General features: G+C 51.2%; 1 protein-coding gene across 1 annotated transcript in view; it reads left to right on the top strand.

Moving 5' to 3' along the window:
* Window positions 1-222: 222 nt before the first annotated feature.
* Window positions 223-15,281, top strand: part of CR1 (complement C3b/C4b receptor 1 (Knops blood group)) — a 68,762-nt gene continuing 53,703 nt past the window's right edge. Inside the window, exons 1-14 of the mRNA XM_040535431.1 lie at window positions 223-369; window positions 1,543-1,700; window positions 2,180-2,368; window positions 2,879-2,978; window positions 3,953-4,038; window positions 4,392-4,604; window positions 5,024-5,206; window positions 6,010-6,198; window positions 6,572-6,769; window positions 6,998-7,180; window positions 13,235-13,423; window positions 13,675-13,854; window positions 14,156-14,355; window positions 14,596-14,763. Of these exons, the coding sequence (XP_040391365.1) occupies window positions 1,571-1,700; window positions 2,180-2,368; window positions 2,879-2,978; window positions 3,953-4,038; window positions 4,392-4,604; window positions 5,024-5,206; window positions 6,010-6,198; window positions 6,572-6,769; window positions 6,998-7,180; window positions 13,235-13,423; window positions 13,675-13,854; window positions 14,156-14,355; window positions 14,596-14,763 (2,208 nt within the window). The 5' untranslated portion in view covers window positions 223-369; window positions 1,543-1,570. The remainder of the gene's footprint in view (window positions 370-1,542; window positions 1,701-2,179; window positions 2,369-2,878; window positions 2,979-3,952; window positions 4,039-4,391; window positions 4,605-5,023; window positions 5,207-6,009; window positions 6,199-6,571; window positions 6,770-6,997; window positions 7,181-13,234; window positions 13,424-13,674; window positions 13,855-14,155; window positions 14,356-14,595; window positions 14,764-15,281) is intronic.

The raw sequence follows: 15,281 nt of genomic DNA, 5'->3' as shown, positions 1-15,281 counted from the left end.
GTGGTGCCAGGCTCTGGGTGCCTTCACCTCCAGATCATTTCAGCACAGCGCTGGCAGCTCGGTGCAGAAAGCAAACGATTTCACCATCTGAGTGGGCTGCGTTCAGCTTCCTACAGTGTTTCGTTTTGTAGGCTGAACAAACGACTTCCTTCTTGCTTGGAAGAGTTAATAATTTATAGGCGAGCTGGCACAAGCCCGGTGTCTGCAGAGCTCGGCCCCGGCTGCGTGTGGCCGTCTCTGCGCGTATAGGCGTAGCGCGACGCCTCCTGCAGCTCGGCACTGCCCGGTGTCAGGGTCAGCGGTGAGGAACTCGCTCCTCTGCCTGCCAGGAGCCCAGGCTGGTCAGCTCCCCCACTGACGGACCCCCAGGTAAGATGAGTTGAGCCACCCAGCTTCAGGCGCTGTTGCTCTCAGAGCTGTGTCGGAGCATTCTCACAGCTCCAGCGGGCACAAGGATGAAGGAATTCAGCCAAAAGCTGTGGTAAGGACTGAGGGAAAGCCAGAAGTGTCAGGTTTAGGGCAAAGGGGTGGAAAAAATAGGGGTGTAACCTGATTAGAAAGAGGTGCTTTCCTTTCTTTTAGTTACTAATTTGTTGTAAGAGTCACCTTTGGTCAAAGCCTGTGCAATGTAGAAAGCATCAAGAAAGACTGCCTCGTTTGCAGAAGGAAGGCAGGCACTCACTGTGCATAGTGCTGGGAAGATTTAGGTTCATAAATGATGATCCTGGGCAGTTAGAGATTAGAAAAAGTTAGAGGGAGCTCTGCCTGATCTCCAGCGCAGCCAGGTTAGTCAAATTGCACTTAAATTCCGTTTTGTAAAGCAATCTCCTGAATGATTTGCATGCTTCGGAGCCTTATTTCAACTGGTAAAATGTGACAATCTGCGCAACCCTTTTGTGCATACAGTTGTAGCTTTCTGCTTAGATATTTTTTCCTTTTTCTGCATGTAACTTATTTCTAGGGGATTGTATTGACTCCAGCAGGAGGATTTCTCCCACCTGTGGATTTGCTTCCAGAAGATTTATTGCTAAAGCAAAATGTTTTGTCCTTAAGTTAAGTTTCAAGGTAATTTTTCTGGAAGGATAAATGAATTCAAATGACCCTGCAGGTATTAATTTGGCTGTTTGGCTGGGAAGAACTCCTTACTGGTTTTATAGTGTTCTTAAGTAAACCTGACAAGCTATGAAGTATTTGTTACAATCAAAGTGGAGCTTTTTTTTTTTTTCCTACCTTTAAAAAATTTTAATTAAAAGCTTCTCACACATGTGAACGAAGGACTAGGGGAGGAAAGCCTACAGGATGCTTAGCATCTACAATCAGTTTCCCTGTTCCTGTGCTGCCTCTCAGTCATGGGCCAGCGAGGAGCCTGCAGAGGGGCTGCTGCCAAGCTGCTCGTCCCCTGCTGGGGCATCTGCAGCGCCTCATCCCCTCCTGTCCTATGGGCACTGCATGGAGATGGAGAACTGAGACCTGTCCCTACCAGCTGTGGTTACCCCAAGTGTAAACTCAACACTTTGTTCCCCCCTCTGCTATTTTTCACAGGTACTTGGCCTAGAAAAAGAATGTGGTAATGTCTGCAGGCTCTGCAGGCAGGGAGGCTGGGATGAGGATGATGCCAGCTCCAGGGGCAGGGAGGCCAAGGGGCCCTGCCGCTGTCCTCAGGCTGCTCCTCGCTGCTGCCCTCGTTGTGGCTGTGCAGGGTAAGTGAACGCAAGAGGGGAGCGAGTCTGTCAGATAAACTGAGCTCCTTCAGAGGGAAACTGTTTCCCAAGGTTCACAAAACCTTGATGCTCCTCATTTCCTCATTGCTGTGCATTTCAGGGATCTGGTCAGAATCCATCCTCCTTGGCCTTTTTTTCCTTTCCTGTGCAGAATGGCTGTAAAATTACTCTAGCTTAAAAAGGTGCACTGGTTTGGAGATAGGAAGCAGTTAGTCTGGACTTTGGCACCAGCCTTTGAAACTGCCGGATGAAGTGTGAGGAGCAAAGAACATATGGGGTGATGCTCCTTCCCTGTCCTTTGTGGCTGTCCCGAGTCACAGACTGCCTTCCTCCTCTTTGCCTCTAGCTTTAAGGGGTTTTAAGGCCACCAAAGCATCCTTGCCTGGACCTTCAGAGAAAGGCAGACTCGAACTCTCATTTTTTTCCTCACATCTTTCTGATGGTATTTCTGCTGGTAGGTTCCTGCGATGCTCCGCCACGTATCCCATCCGCAGAACTGAAAGAGAGCTACCAGCACATCAGGACATTTTCCCGCTCTCAACGGGTGGAATACACCTGCCGTCCAGGTTATGTAAAAAATAGGGTCCGGACCAGCCTTGTTTGTGAAGAGGATGGTAGGTGGAAAGGACCGACCGACTTTTGTTCACGTGAGTACATTTTCAGTTGATTTTGATTCTGTGCAAGTGCTGTCAGCTCGCTGGGCTGGAGCAGCATCCCAGGGGCTGCATGGGGTGGCAGGAGCTGAGTGAGGGTGACAGCACCGGCGGTGCTCTGCTGAGCACCAGCAACGGTGGCAAGAGCTGAGATCTGTTGCCTTTGACCATTGACTCTGACTATGTTCAAAAGCAGGTTCCTCTGCTCAGGCACTTAGTAACTCTTAGTTCAAAACGGGCTTTTCAAACTGTCAGTAAGAGAACCCTTTAGCTGTAAAGAAATGCCGTCATGCTTGGCAGAGGTCCTGCAACCTCCCTTAGGCTGCAGAGGCTGACTGCAGGTCATGATGCAAAGTCCTGACGGCATAGTGAATCATGCAACAATTTAGGGCAGGAGGGTCGTCCATCCCCTTGTTAAATATTGGAGGCGTCTTCTGCTCTCCTGCTGGATTTTCCTGCTCCTTCAGGAACCAAAGCACTCACCCTGGTCCTGTTGTCCCTCAGCCAAGCCATGCAGCTACCCCGGAGACCTGGCCAATGGCAGACTTGTGGAAGTGGAGCAGTTCACCTTTGGCTCAATAGCCAACTACAGCTGCGACATGGGGTAAGCCAGCAGCGCTCAGGGCACAGGTCCTTGTGACCCCGAGGTGATGCCCAGTCCAATTTTCTGTACAATAGCGGCTGCAGAGCTAAAGCACAGGCTCTGCTATCAAGCCAGCTTGTCGTGATTGACTTACAACACGCTGCCTGGAAACTCCTCCAATTTGTGTTTAAGGACCCAAAAGGAGAGTCCAACACACGGCGCAGTTATGGTTCTTCATGCTCACTCTTAATTACAAGTCAGGTACCAGGAAAAAAGGCATTTGTCCTCCCTGGTGATAGCTTGTGCTATCAGAAACCCTGTGCTAGTGTAGGTAACTGCAGACTGTAATCAAAGTGTCTTCTAAACTTTCCTTTGAAAGCTTGAAGAATGAGTTTTCTTAACCTCATACTTTGAGGCAGTTCTTCCCAAACTCCAGCTCTCCAGGGCCTTTCTAAACCCTTCCCAATGTTTCATTATCTTTCTGAAGGAAATACATCAGTACTGAAGTCAGAGCTCTACTGATAGTTACAGCTAGCTGATCAGTGTGCAGAGGGGAATCCTGATTTAAGAAAGTGTGCTTCTGAATCGGTCACACTGCTGTAGTTTTCCTGCAGCTGCTACCAACCATTCTGCTAGTTTGCTTGGGGCTGATGCCCAGTGAGACAGGGCCACCTCTGATCCTGCCTCTTTCACAACAAGGACAGGAGAGGAAAGAGTGAGACCTCCCAGGTGCAAATGTGATGAGCCATCATTAACTGCATCTTGATGTCACACATAATAAATAAAATAATGGACATTTTTCCCTTAGAAACCATGTAACATTATGCTTTGTCAAAAAAACAACATCACTGGAAAAAAAACAGCATTGATGGCAAATTTCTGATCAGCTTGGATTATAAGGAAGCCAAAACAATCCTACTGTTGATGTTTTAGGTAAAATCAAAAAAATCAAAACTGAGCTTGACAAGTAATTCCCTCCCCTCTGTTTCACACAGGTACAGACTGATTGGAAATTCCCAAATCCATTGCGTGCTTAAAAATGGGCAAGTTACGTGGGATGGAGACGTTCCCTTCTGTGAACGTGAGTCCCCCAGCTGAGCTGCTCTTTAAATGGTACTGGGGATGCAAGGAGAAGCAGTCGCTTTACCCCACGGAGGGCTTTGGTAATTCATGGCCTGGTGAAGCCTGGAAAAATAGTTTTTCTTGGTGTTTTTATTCCTGTGTCATCCTGTGGAAAAGTCGAAGCAAGGCAGCTGCACGTAAGAGGGATTACCCCAAAGCCACCCAGTCGCGAGGCAGAGCCCTGCTGAGCAGGGGCTGGCACGTAGGGCGCCTGCCTTGAATTTCTGACCCCTCACTCATTTGTATTTCAACTCTCTTTTACCAGACCTTTGATTAAAAGGAGTCTTTCACCTTTTTTTTTTTTTTTTTTAGCAATCCCATGTTCACCCCCTCCAAAAATAGAGAATGGAGAGCACAATGGAGGCGACGTTGCCATCTTCAGCTACGGATCCTCCGTCACCTATCGGTGCCGCTCTGCCGGCAGGGGGGAGAGAGCTTTCTCGATGGTGGGGGATCCCTCTATTTTCTGCACGACCATGGATAACCTGAACGGTGTCTGGAACAAGCCAGCCCCGGAGTGCAAAGGTGAGCAGCAAAGTGCCAGCTGCTGCAGCCTGCAGGGGACCTGGTGCTGGGGACTTTGGGGTTGGACCCAATGATCTCTTGAGTCCCTTCCAACCCCTACAATTCTGTGATTCTGTGATTCTGTGGGACTTATTTGAGCTTTGGGAGGAAACAGAAGGCCTGCAAAGAATTCAGAAACCTGCTGTGGTACCTGCTGCCTTTCCTTTGTTCTTCTTGTGATGTGCCTTAATAAATGTGTAAAATTAAAGAAAAAATGCTGTAATATAGAATGAAGAGTTCAAAAATATCATGTCAGCCTGCTACCTGGTCCTGTCCATTTTCAGCCTTTTTCACAAATGTGTGCTATGAGAATGCTTTTAATAATCTCCCCTTTAAGCATGACTGCCCGCTGGCTGAGCGGTGGCGTTTCTCTGATGCAGTGGTGGGCTGCGAGCACCCCCGGGTCGAGAACGGGAAGCTGCTGAGCGGGTACAGGGCCGAGTACACGTACCGCGACACCGTCATGTTCGACTGCGAGTTCCGCTACACCCTGCAGGGCAGCGAGACCTCCACGTGCAGCGAGGCCGGGCACTGGGAGCCGCCGCTGCCGCTCTGTCAGCGCAGTGAGTGCCCGTCCTGCCAGGGGAGCGTGCAGTACTGACAGCGGTGCCTCCAAGCTTCAGGATTTCATTTTTCATAATTATTTTATTTTATTTTATTTTATTTCATTTCATTTCATTTCACTATATTTTACTATATTTTATTTTACTGTATTTTACTTTATTTTACCATTTTATTTTATTTTACTATAGTTTACTATATTTTATTTTACTTTATTTTACTATTTTATTTTATTTTACTATTTTATTTTATTTTATTTTATTTTATTTTATTTTATTTTATTTTATATTTTTATTCCTTAGCAAATCTGTTGCACCACAGTGGCTTTTGATTTCCTCTTTCCTGGCAGCATGCTGGAGATGATATAGGAATAGGATATAGGAATGTAGGTGTAGGAATTTACAACTTCGGGCCATAAAAGCTGAAGTCTTGTCCCGCTCAAGCTGGTGAGCATTTCTCAGTAGAATTCAAAGGGACTAAGCTGATCTTTCTATACTTAATAATTTTAAAGGTCATTGGCAGGTGAGGTCAGAGCCTCATACAGTATAAACTTTGTTAGAAATCGCACCTCATTATAACATAGTAGTGTAAATTGCTGTCTGGTCTGAAACTATTTGTACATTTTCATTTATTTCCATTGCATTCACTCTCCAGCATTACTGAACTCAGGCAATTGCCTTAAGTGGATCTCAGAAAGAACAACGTGAGCCCCTATTTTTCCCCAAATTCTCTTTTTCCGCATGCTGTTAAGGTCATCACTGGTTTATCGCTGGCAACGTCCTCAAATTGCTGATTTCACTCCTAGGCAGCTGCGATGACCCTCCCGATGTGTTTAGGGCTGTTAAAGCGAGACTCGCGGGCAATTTGTTTCCTGTTGATACTGTGGTTACCTACGAGTGTGAGACAGGCTACGAGTTCAGCCCCGGAGAAAACACGCGACACGTTACGTGTCTGCCAGACCTGACCTGGACCGAGGTTCCCCATCCTTGTGACAGTGAGTGCACGTCCCTTCAGCTTCATTTCCCGTGTGATTGGACAAAGCTGTTCCCAAATAAATAATCTGCATGCAACCTGCTTCATTTACCACCACGTCTAAGGCATGGGCTGGCTTGGTGCTGCCCCACAAGCAGCTGCCGGGGCCCCCAGGAGAGGAGGAGGAACGTGTGCCCAGCAAAGCTCCTGAGGGGCCTGCCTTGCCCGTTAGTTTTTGTGGGAGGATGTGTGTGCCCAGAAAATAAAAGTTCCTCTAGGAGAGTCAGGAAATGGCCATCCATTTGTCTTACAGAGCCTTCTGCTTCCGATGAATCTGCTCTCATCCGGTTATCTTTGCCATGATTTTTCTCTTGCTAATATTTGGCATTTCTCAGAAATTAGGTGCCCGGATCCAGTTGTCAGGAACGCAATGCGTGTAAATGAGTGGTACAAAAGAGGCAAGTATGCGTATGGAGACAGCGTCGAGATTGTGTGTAACGAAGGCTATACTGTCAAGGATTATGGCAGCAACGTTGCGCTTCGGTGCACAAACAAAGGCACGTGGGAACCGGCAGTAACAGAGTGCACAGCAGGTAGGCAGCGCTGGTGAGGCATGTTGGCTGGGTGACTGCTTATTTCTGACTTCAGCAAAGGTTTGGGTCACTCTGTACAGTGCCCCTGTCTGCTACCAGCACTGGAAAAATGTGTGCAGAAACCTACAAGCGGCCTTGGATGATGATAGCTGTCTTTTCCGTGGAAAGCCTCTTCACTGGAGTTCTTTCTGAAAATATATGAAATCCTTTATTTTCTTCTGTTTCTAGAACCTCGTTGCCCACGGCCCATTATTGATCATGGGCAAGAGGTGTATAAGAGCAAAAATGACTACAGCGCCGGGACCCGTGTGAGGGTGGTGTGTGATGAAGGCTACGTCCTCAGAGGCGATGAGCAGATCGAGTGCAAGGCTGATGAGAACTGGGCTCCCTCGGTGCCGTTTTGTGACAAAGGTACGTGCAAGGCAGCAGCATCACCAAGGAGAATCGTGGGTGCCTTCCCCTGGGAGGGGCCACGGGGTGGGTGCTGAGCACGGGGGGAGCAGGGTGGTGGTGGAAGGGGCTGCGCTGGGGCCTGATCCAGCAAGAAGCTGGGCAGCAACCCTACATGTGTTTTCGTTCTTACAAGCATGAAGTTGACTCCTGTACTAACTTCTGAGAAGTGATTTTGGTTCTCACCTGAATGCAACGATCATGCATTATTTTTACTTTATTTATTTTGTATCAATTCCCATTGTTTCATAGTCTGTGACCCCCCTCCCCAAATCACCAGCGGGCAGCACATGAGCTCGAGATCAGGGGTCTTCCCCTACGGCTCGGAGGTGACGTACAGCTGTGCCGCGGGTCTGTCCCTCATCGGGAACGAGTCCATCTACTGCACCTCCACCGACGGGGTGAACCTGGTGTGGAGCGGCCCTGCCCCGGAGTGCAGGGGTGAGTCGCTTCCCCATGGGGTCACACCGGGACCTGGGTGCGCAGCGGGGTTCGGAGCAGGGGTGCCAGCAGCTCCTGCTTCCCCTGCAGGCTGCAGTGTGAGCTCGGTGCCTGCCTCGGGGCTGGCGTGGAGAGAGGAGACGCCGGTTCTCCTGCGTTGGGTGCCCCAAAGCGCTCAGGGAGAGTCCTGCTTTGTGTCCCGGGGCAGGGCTGCACCCGGCCTGACGCAGCCGTGCGCACTCTGCCCGCAGTGGTTCGCTGCCCCGGGCCTGCCGTTGAGCACGGAAGGATGTCTCCGCTGAGACACACATTCCCCTACGGGGTGACCTTGAAGTTCTCCTGTGATGAAGGCTTCACGCTGCACGGCGATGCTGAGACCCGGTGCATGGCCGACAGCACCTGGCAGCCGCCGCTGCCCTCCTGCGTCCCAGGTGGGTCCAGCCCTGGCACCGCACATCCACCGCCCTGGAGCTGGCAGGGCGTTCTCTCCTTCTGTTGCATCATTTTTGCCACCTGTTTTCCTTCCAGTTCAATGCCCCTTGCCAGTGAAAGAAGGGGATATAGAGTTTCACTACTTTAAGACTATGTTCAAGGTGAATGACATCCTGTACAGCTCCTGCGAGCGTGATGGCTATCGCTTAAAAAATGTACCAAGCACCTGCTCAGCTGATGGCACGTGGATACCACCAGCCAAATGTGTGAGTACCACTTTCTGCCCAGGCTCTGCATTTTGCCCCATTCATAGCCTGGAACAGCACTGGTCTGACTTCATGACCGTGCCTCGTTACCATAGGGCTGGCACGGTGGTGGGGCTGCATTAGGAGGGGGATGCATCCTGCGTAGGTCCTGTCGTGTAGCCTCACGCCCTCTGTCTTTGTCTTGGTTCTTTTAAAGAAAACGCTTCGCACATGCCAGAAGATTCTTCAAATCAGGGAAACTTTCCTGTGCGGCGTTCCTCTGACAGAACTGAAAACTTTGCTGGAGGTGCAGAAGCTGTACCTGGAGATCCAGAAGCTGGAAGAGGATCTGAGAATCAGAAGAAGCAGCTGACTACAGCGGCTGCTTGGTTTCACAAGAACCGCCTCCTTTGTGTGATGAATAATATGCTGACTGAGGATTTTGTATGACCTTGTAATTCATGCTAATACTTAAGTAGCCAGAAAAAAAAGTCAGTGAAGGAATAGATATTTTTTTTTTTTTTTTTAGAAAAGGAGTCAGAAAGTCTTTTGGCTCATTCTGCTACAGCTCACTGGGCTAGGTTTGTACATCACTTCATACACTTTAAAGCTTTACTTTTAGATATGTTTGTTAGCCTCTGTTCACATACATTATGTGCATCGCTGTGAACAAGCATTTATCTGCCTAATTAGCTGCAGCCTTCAGAGCTGATACAATGAGGAAATCTTCAAAGCCTGTTTTCTAGCACAATAAGAATGCCGTGTTTTCTTCCCAAGCAGGACAGTTCTGACGGAGCAGAAGTGCCACTTGCTGCTTCTTTGTGTGTCCCCCCTTGCACCAAGAGCAGTTGTTGGAAATAATTTCATCTGCTTCTTTCTTTACAGTTTAATTTCTGCAATGTCCAGCAAAGGGGAAGTGCTCCACTGGATCTTGTGATCGGAGCAGTATTCCTTCACTGCCAGATTAAAATAAAGCTGCAGTTCTAATGACAACTGCGTCTTGTTTTCAATAACTCTGTCCTCTCTGTGCTAAAGCAAGGGCACGTTCTGTACTCTCTGCTTGCTCAGACAGTTTTGCTGTTCCCCAAGCACAGGGCTGCCTGGAACAGGGTGAGTGAGGCCATCTGCTGCCTGTCCCACTGCCCCTCCTGGGTCCAGGTGAAAAGGCAAAGGGAACACACAGCCCTGCCCTGTGTGCCCATCAGCGTCTCCTTCTGCTCCAGAAACGAGGCCAGCATGGTGCGGAGCAGCTCTAGCCATAAAATAGCTTTATTCCCTGTTGTCCCCACCGGGGAAGAAGGCAGAGCAGTATTCCTTCCCTTACTACAGCCTCGCTGGAGGATGCAGGGTGGGCAGCCCTCACCCCGAGCAGGACAGAAGCACCAGCGTGCTGCCGTCGGCGTGGCTGCCTGGCCTGGCCCCGACTTCCTACAGCTGCTTCCCCTTCCCTGGGGCTCCTCGCCTTCCCCCGGCACAGTCGGCGCTCGCCCAGCAGCTCCTGCACCATGCGGGCGCTTCGCAGCTGGATGGGGCCGCTGCTGGCAGCGGCGGTGCTCGTGCTGCAGCCCGCTGGGAGTCTCGGTGAGTGTTGCACCCCTGCCCACTTCCCTTGCTTCCGTGGCTCAGCTTTGCTTATCAGTCAAATGGGGAATAATCAGGCCAGGAAAGTTCAGCGGGAGACCTTCCTATGGCTGGAGGCACTGCTGATTTCTTTCTGATGTTCTTGCAAAGCTGCCCTGAGCCCAGTGGGTCCTGCTAACTGTGCATTTCTCCACTCAGTTGCGCCTCTGGATGCTTACAAACAGCCACCCAAAATTCCCAAATGCTTTCCCATAGTCTGGATCCGCCCAGCCTGCACCGTTGAGAAGTAAGGCAGCTCAGGGGCTGTGAGCTTGTCTCTGGGATAGCCCAGGGCCAGGTCCTTTGCTGAGCTTCTCACGGGCTGAAGCTCAGGACTTTATTGCAGTGAGCGCATCAGCCTGGGACTCACTTATCTGTGTGGTAGCCGAGAAGTTGTTCCCAGGGTCAGAGGATGTCCTGATGCTTTGAGGCTTGAGATAAGGATGGTGGTAAGTCAGGGAGACTCAAGAAGCGGTAATAGTTTGTATCATTTAATTACAAGGGTCATAGTTTGTAGTTTGAGCGGTGTCAGGAGCGAGGCTGATGCATAAGCACAGAGGTAGCCTGCAGGCATCCTGAAGGCAGCTGGCCCCTTGTTGTCGTGCATCCTGCGGGCTGGCAGCAGGGCGTGAGAAGTGGAGGTTTGCTCGCTAATGACCCTCAGAAGAGGAATAACTCACGGTTTCTGTCTGGAAGTTGACATTTGCTTTAAAAAGAGGCTTTATAGGAAACTGCTCTGCTGTGCTAAGTGTTCCCTGCTGCCTCCTCAGCCTTGTGCAGCTGCTGCCCCCAGCTGAGCACTGCTTTACACCTGTTTTCTTTAACTCGTGGTGATTCTCAGAAGCCCCTTGTCCCAGCCAAACGTTACCACTGGGGTGCAGATACCTAAGCTGAGACCTGGGGAAGACACAAGCAGATATGGAGACTCTCCGCTGAGTGCAATCCTGCGTAGGGTATCAAGGGCAGGTATGCTGGTGCCGCTGTCCCAGTGTGTGAACCAGGTTTGTTTCTAACAGAGCAGTCCTGCGGCTTGGTGACCTGCTGGCCTTTATCATAAGGCATAAGGAACCCCAGTTATATCCACCTTTAGCTTTCCCCCCCGCTATTACGGTCTGTGACCAACCCCAGCATGTTTCTTGTCGCAGGTACAGTAGCCGAAGAAGTTTTTTGTTTGGGCATCAGTGATGGACACATGGGCTGGAGGTTAAGTGTTGTTTTTGAGCCTCTCATTTACCTTAAAGCTGGAGGCAGGGCGCCAGCACAGCGGGGTCGCCCACCCAGGGCGTGCAGTGCGGTCGTACCCCAAGCTGCCAGAGCAAGCAGTGTTAGGAACGGGCAGAAACAGCCATCAGTTGTCTGTGAGTGATGGAAGGGCTACACCTCTGCAGTCCTGGTGATGATGGCTTCTCAGGCATGCTTATTAACCCTTAATCTCTCTGCCTCAATTCCTGCAGTTGTTAAACTGATCAGTTTACCAGGTGGGGGTGCAGTGACCACGGGTCACCGCAGCTGCTATCAGTAAAAAACACCCCTGCAAAGTCCGTGTTGTCCACTGCTCTGCAGAGCTGCAGTGTCCAGTCCCATTTATTGCACACGGACGGCTGAGACCCGTGCAGAACTTCACCTCCGGCAGCGCGGCCATGGTCGAGTGCGACGCTGGCTACGTCCCCGCGGGCACCGGCACCGTGCGGTGCCTGTCCAGTGGCAGGTGGCAGCCGCGGGTGCCCGCCTGCGTCCCAGGTACGCGCAGGTTCCTCTTCTCCCTAGTTCATCTCCTACGTGTCGTTTCATGAGTTTATTTTGCTAAAAATGTGTTGGGGTGGGCTGGGTCCTGCCAGAGGCAGGGCTCAGCCCTATCCCTGGCGGGTCCGGGAGAGCCCCGGTGGCTCTGAGTGTCCTCCCGGTCCCTGGCCCGGCACCAGGTCGCTGCCCTTCGCCTCCTGCTCTCAGCTACGCCGACCGAAGCCCTCAGCGCGAGTTCCTGGTCGGTTCGACCGTCACCTACTTCTGCAGAAACGGGTACACTTTGATCCCCGAAGTATCTCCGACAATTACTTGTCTCAAAAATTTCACCTGGTCCGCAATCCCAACGCTTTGCCAGAGTAAGTGCCCCGGTTTCTTTGCCTCGCCAACAAAGCAGCCGTTTAATGGTGGGGAAATACCATCATTTTCTAAACACCCACCAGCAGTGCAGTGCCACAAGGCTCAGTGCTATATAGCAGTGTTTTGGCTCTCAGTGATAATAATTTTGCCATTCAAAGGGTGGCATGGATGAAAAGAAATATCTGAATCTCATTCTAATCATTTAGTCTTTCAAACAATGACGCATCCAGTAACGTTGTTCCTCCAGTGCCATCTCTAGCTAATCACGGGGTTCAGACCGCTCTGCCTTCCAAGAGAAATGGCTGTTATCCCGTTATTGCAGTACCTGAGTGTGCCAGGGCTGGCTGGGGACATCTGGCAGGGTCCCTGGGTTAGCGAGCCACCACCATGGGAAACACCCCGGTGTGGATGTGTCCGGCAAGCACTGTCTGACCCCATCCCTGGAACCTTTCTGATGCCGGTGTTCCTCAGTGGTGCAGTGTCCGAACCCCGCCATCAACCACGGGCAGGAGATCAACGTGAAGGATGCCAAGTACACCTTTGGGCGCCAGGCAGCGTTTCAGTGTGACCCTGGCTACGTGCTGTGGGGCAGCCAGAGGGCTCACTGTGGGTCTGACGGGACGTGGAGCCCCCCCATTCCGTTCTGCGATAAGGGTGAGTCCGAGCAGCGGCTGCTTGGGGGGAGCTGGGAACTGCATTTCCATAGCACGGGGGAAGAGCAGTTAGAAAAATCACATAAACCTGGCGTCTCCGGTTGGAGAAGGCTGTGTTAGAAGGGGTCCAAGTCACAGCATTAAATGGTTTTAATGTATTCGCTTTCTAATCAAGGTGTTGAGTAACGAGCCTGCAGCCATTTTCTTAGAGGACTGTTTAAGGGGTTTATAATGCTGGCAAATCCCTGACCCAGTTTATGAGCAGGATTGTTTATAACAAGAGATCCAAGGGGAGGGAGACCCACAGTGTGGTGTGGGGTTGGCGGGTGAGGGTGCACGGCTACTCCCTCTATGAGCACCAGCAGAGCTGGGGATGAACCTGGCAAGAAGCTGGGAGACTTTGAGCAGAGCCTGGCCAAGCATAATACAGAGAACTGGCTTCTCCTGGTACTGCCAGCACTTCTCCATCTAGAGACGGACTGAAAAACATCTTAACTTTTCTTTTCTCCTCTCTCTTGTAGTCTGTGACCCCCCTCCCCAAATCACCAGTGGGCAGCACACGGCCTCGAGATCAGACCTCTTCCGCTACGGCTATGAAGTGAAGTACAGCTGTGCCGTGGGTCTGTCCCTCATCGGGGACGAGTCCATCTACTGCACCTCCACCGACGGGGTGAACCTGGTGTGGAGTGGCCCTGCCCCGGAGTGCAGGGGTGAGTCGCTTCCCCATGGGGTCACACCGGGACCTGGGTGCGCAGCGGGGTTCGGAGCAGGGGTGCCAGCAGCTCCTGCTTCCCCTGCAGGCTGCGGTGTGAGCTCGGTGCCTGCCTCGGGGCTGGCGTGGAGAGAGGAGATGCCGGTTCTCCTGCGTTGGGTGCCCCAAAGCGCTCAGGGAGAGTCCTGCTTTGTGTCCCGGGGCAGGGCTGCACCCGGCCTGACGCAGCCGTGCGCACTCTGCCCGCAGTGGTTCGCTGCCCCAGGCCTGCCGTTGAGCACGGAAGGATGTCTCCGCCGAGACACACATTCCCCTACGGGGTGTCCATGCGCTTCTCCTGCGACGAAGGCTTCGTGCTGCACGGCGATGCTGAGACCCGGTGCGCGGCTGACGGCACCTGGCAGCCGCCGCTGCCCTCCTGCGTCCCAGGTGGGTCCGGCCCCGGCACCGCAGCCCCGGTGATGCGCAGGCATCGGGGTGCAGCACGGCATGGTGGTGCCTCCTGCCGTGGCTCCCCTGGTGCCTTCTCCTCTCAAGGGCTGTTCTGTCCTTCGTCAACCCCTCCTGCACACCCTGGGGATGTAACTTTGCGTTAATGTTTGGTTTTGTGGCTTCATAGATTTAAGTTCACCTGCACTGATTCATTCTTCACTAATTTCATATTTATTTCCTACCGACATAACGATGATCCCCTGGCTGTGCTGCCCTCTGCTGTGTGGTTTACTTTCAGTTCAGTGTCCGGAACCGCAAGTCGTCAATGGAAGGCTGAAAAACCCCAGTGACAGCAAAATGTGGTACCTAGCAAACGCGACTGTTACTTTTGAGTGCCTTCATGGGTACCAGTTCTCTGGTGATGGACCCGCCACTTTCGAAGACACTTGGACAGCCACGTGCCTGGCTGATGGCAACTGGACACCGCTGCCCAAGTGTGTAAGTGTCATGGTCTGAGTTTCTGGATGAGTGCTGCCTGATTCCTAATACAAGAAGTGATGGTCTGAACCTCTTAAAGGCTTTGGCTTTATTGCCACAGTGTGGGATGCAGACTGCATTAGGGCAATGCATGGCAAATTGGGCAGAAGCGCAGCCTCAGAGCTGCAGTGTTTGGAACTCCATCCACCACCATGCAATCATACACGCCTGTCTCTGCTTTTTGTTACACTTTTTTTACAGAAGAAGCAAGGAGATGCTGATGTATGTGAAGAGATTGAGTATATTAAAATGGCCTTTGAGTGCGGTGTGCCTATGGAGGAAGTGAGAACTCTGCTGGAAGTACAAAAACTGCTTCTGGAGATTCAAAAACTAAAGGTGGAAGTTGAGCTCTTGAATAAGGATGTCCTGTAACACACACTGTAATGAATTACCTGTCCTTTGGACACAGTTCACGCAGTCAGAGCATCTATAAGAAGACTCTCAGTGACTTCATAGTTCATGCTTGCATACACAGAACCAGAGAAATAATAAACAATTTTTGGGAGGTTGCTTTTGTCATGCTAGGTGCTATAGCACAGGGAAGTTTTCGCTCTGTTCCTTAAATCCACAAGCTTGATTTCCTATATAACAAACCATTTTCACTTTTCATTTTAGCAAGCATAATAAGATGTTACACTGAGCTTCCTTGAGTCACGGAATAAACCGTGCTAGGCCAAGGGCAGTGAAACTGGAGTCCAGGGAAGCAAATTTCTGGCAGAGCTGAGCTGCCGGCTCCTGGAGGCGGTTCTGCAGCAACCTGCTGCCCAGCAGCCCCTGCCCGCTGCCCGCTGCCAGGCATTAGCACACCTCGCCTGCCCAGAAATAGCCCTGGAGTGAATATTTAACTGCGTCATTTCCTGGTGACCCAGGTCACGGCTTCTATTCAT

Source organism: Cygnus olor, chromosome 24 (assembly GCF_009769625.2).
Source record: "Cygnus olor isolate bCygOlo1 chromosome 24, bCygOlo1.pri.v2, whole genome shotgun sequence".
NCBI lineage: Eukaryota > Metazoa > Chordata > Aves > Anseriformes > Anatidae > Cygnus > Cygnus olor.
Note: the sequence above shows the minus strand (reverse complement) of the source record. Positions and strands in the feature narration are given on the sequence as shown.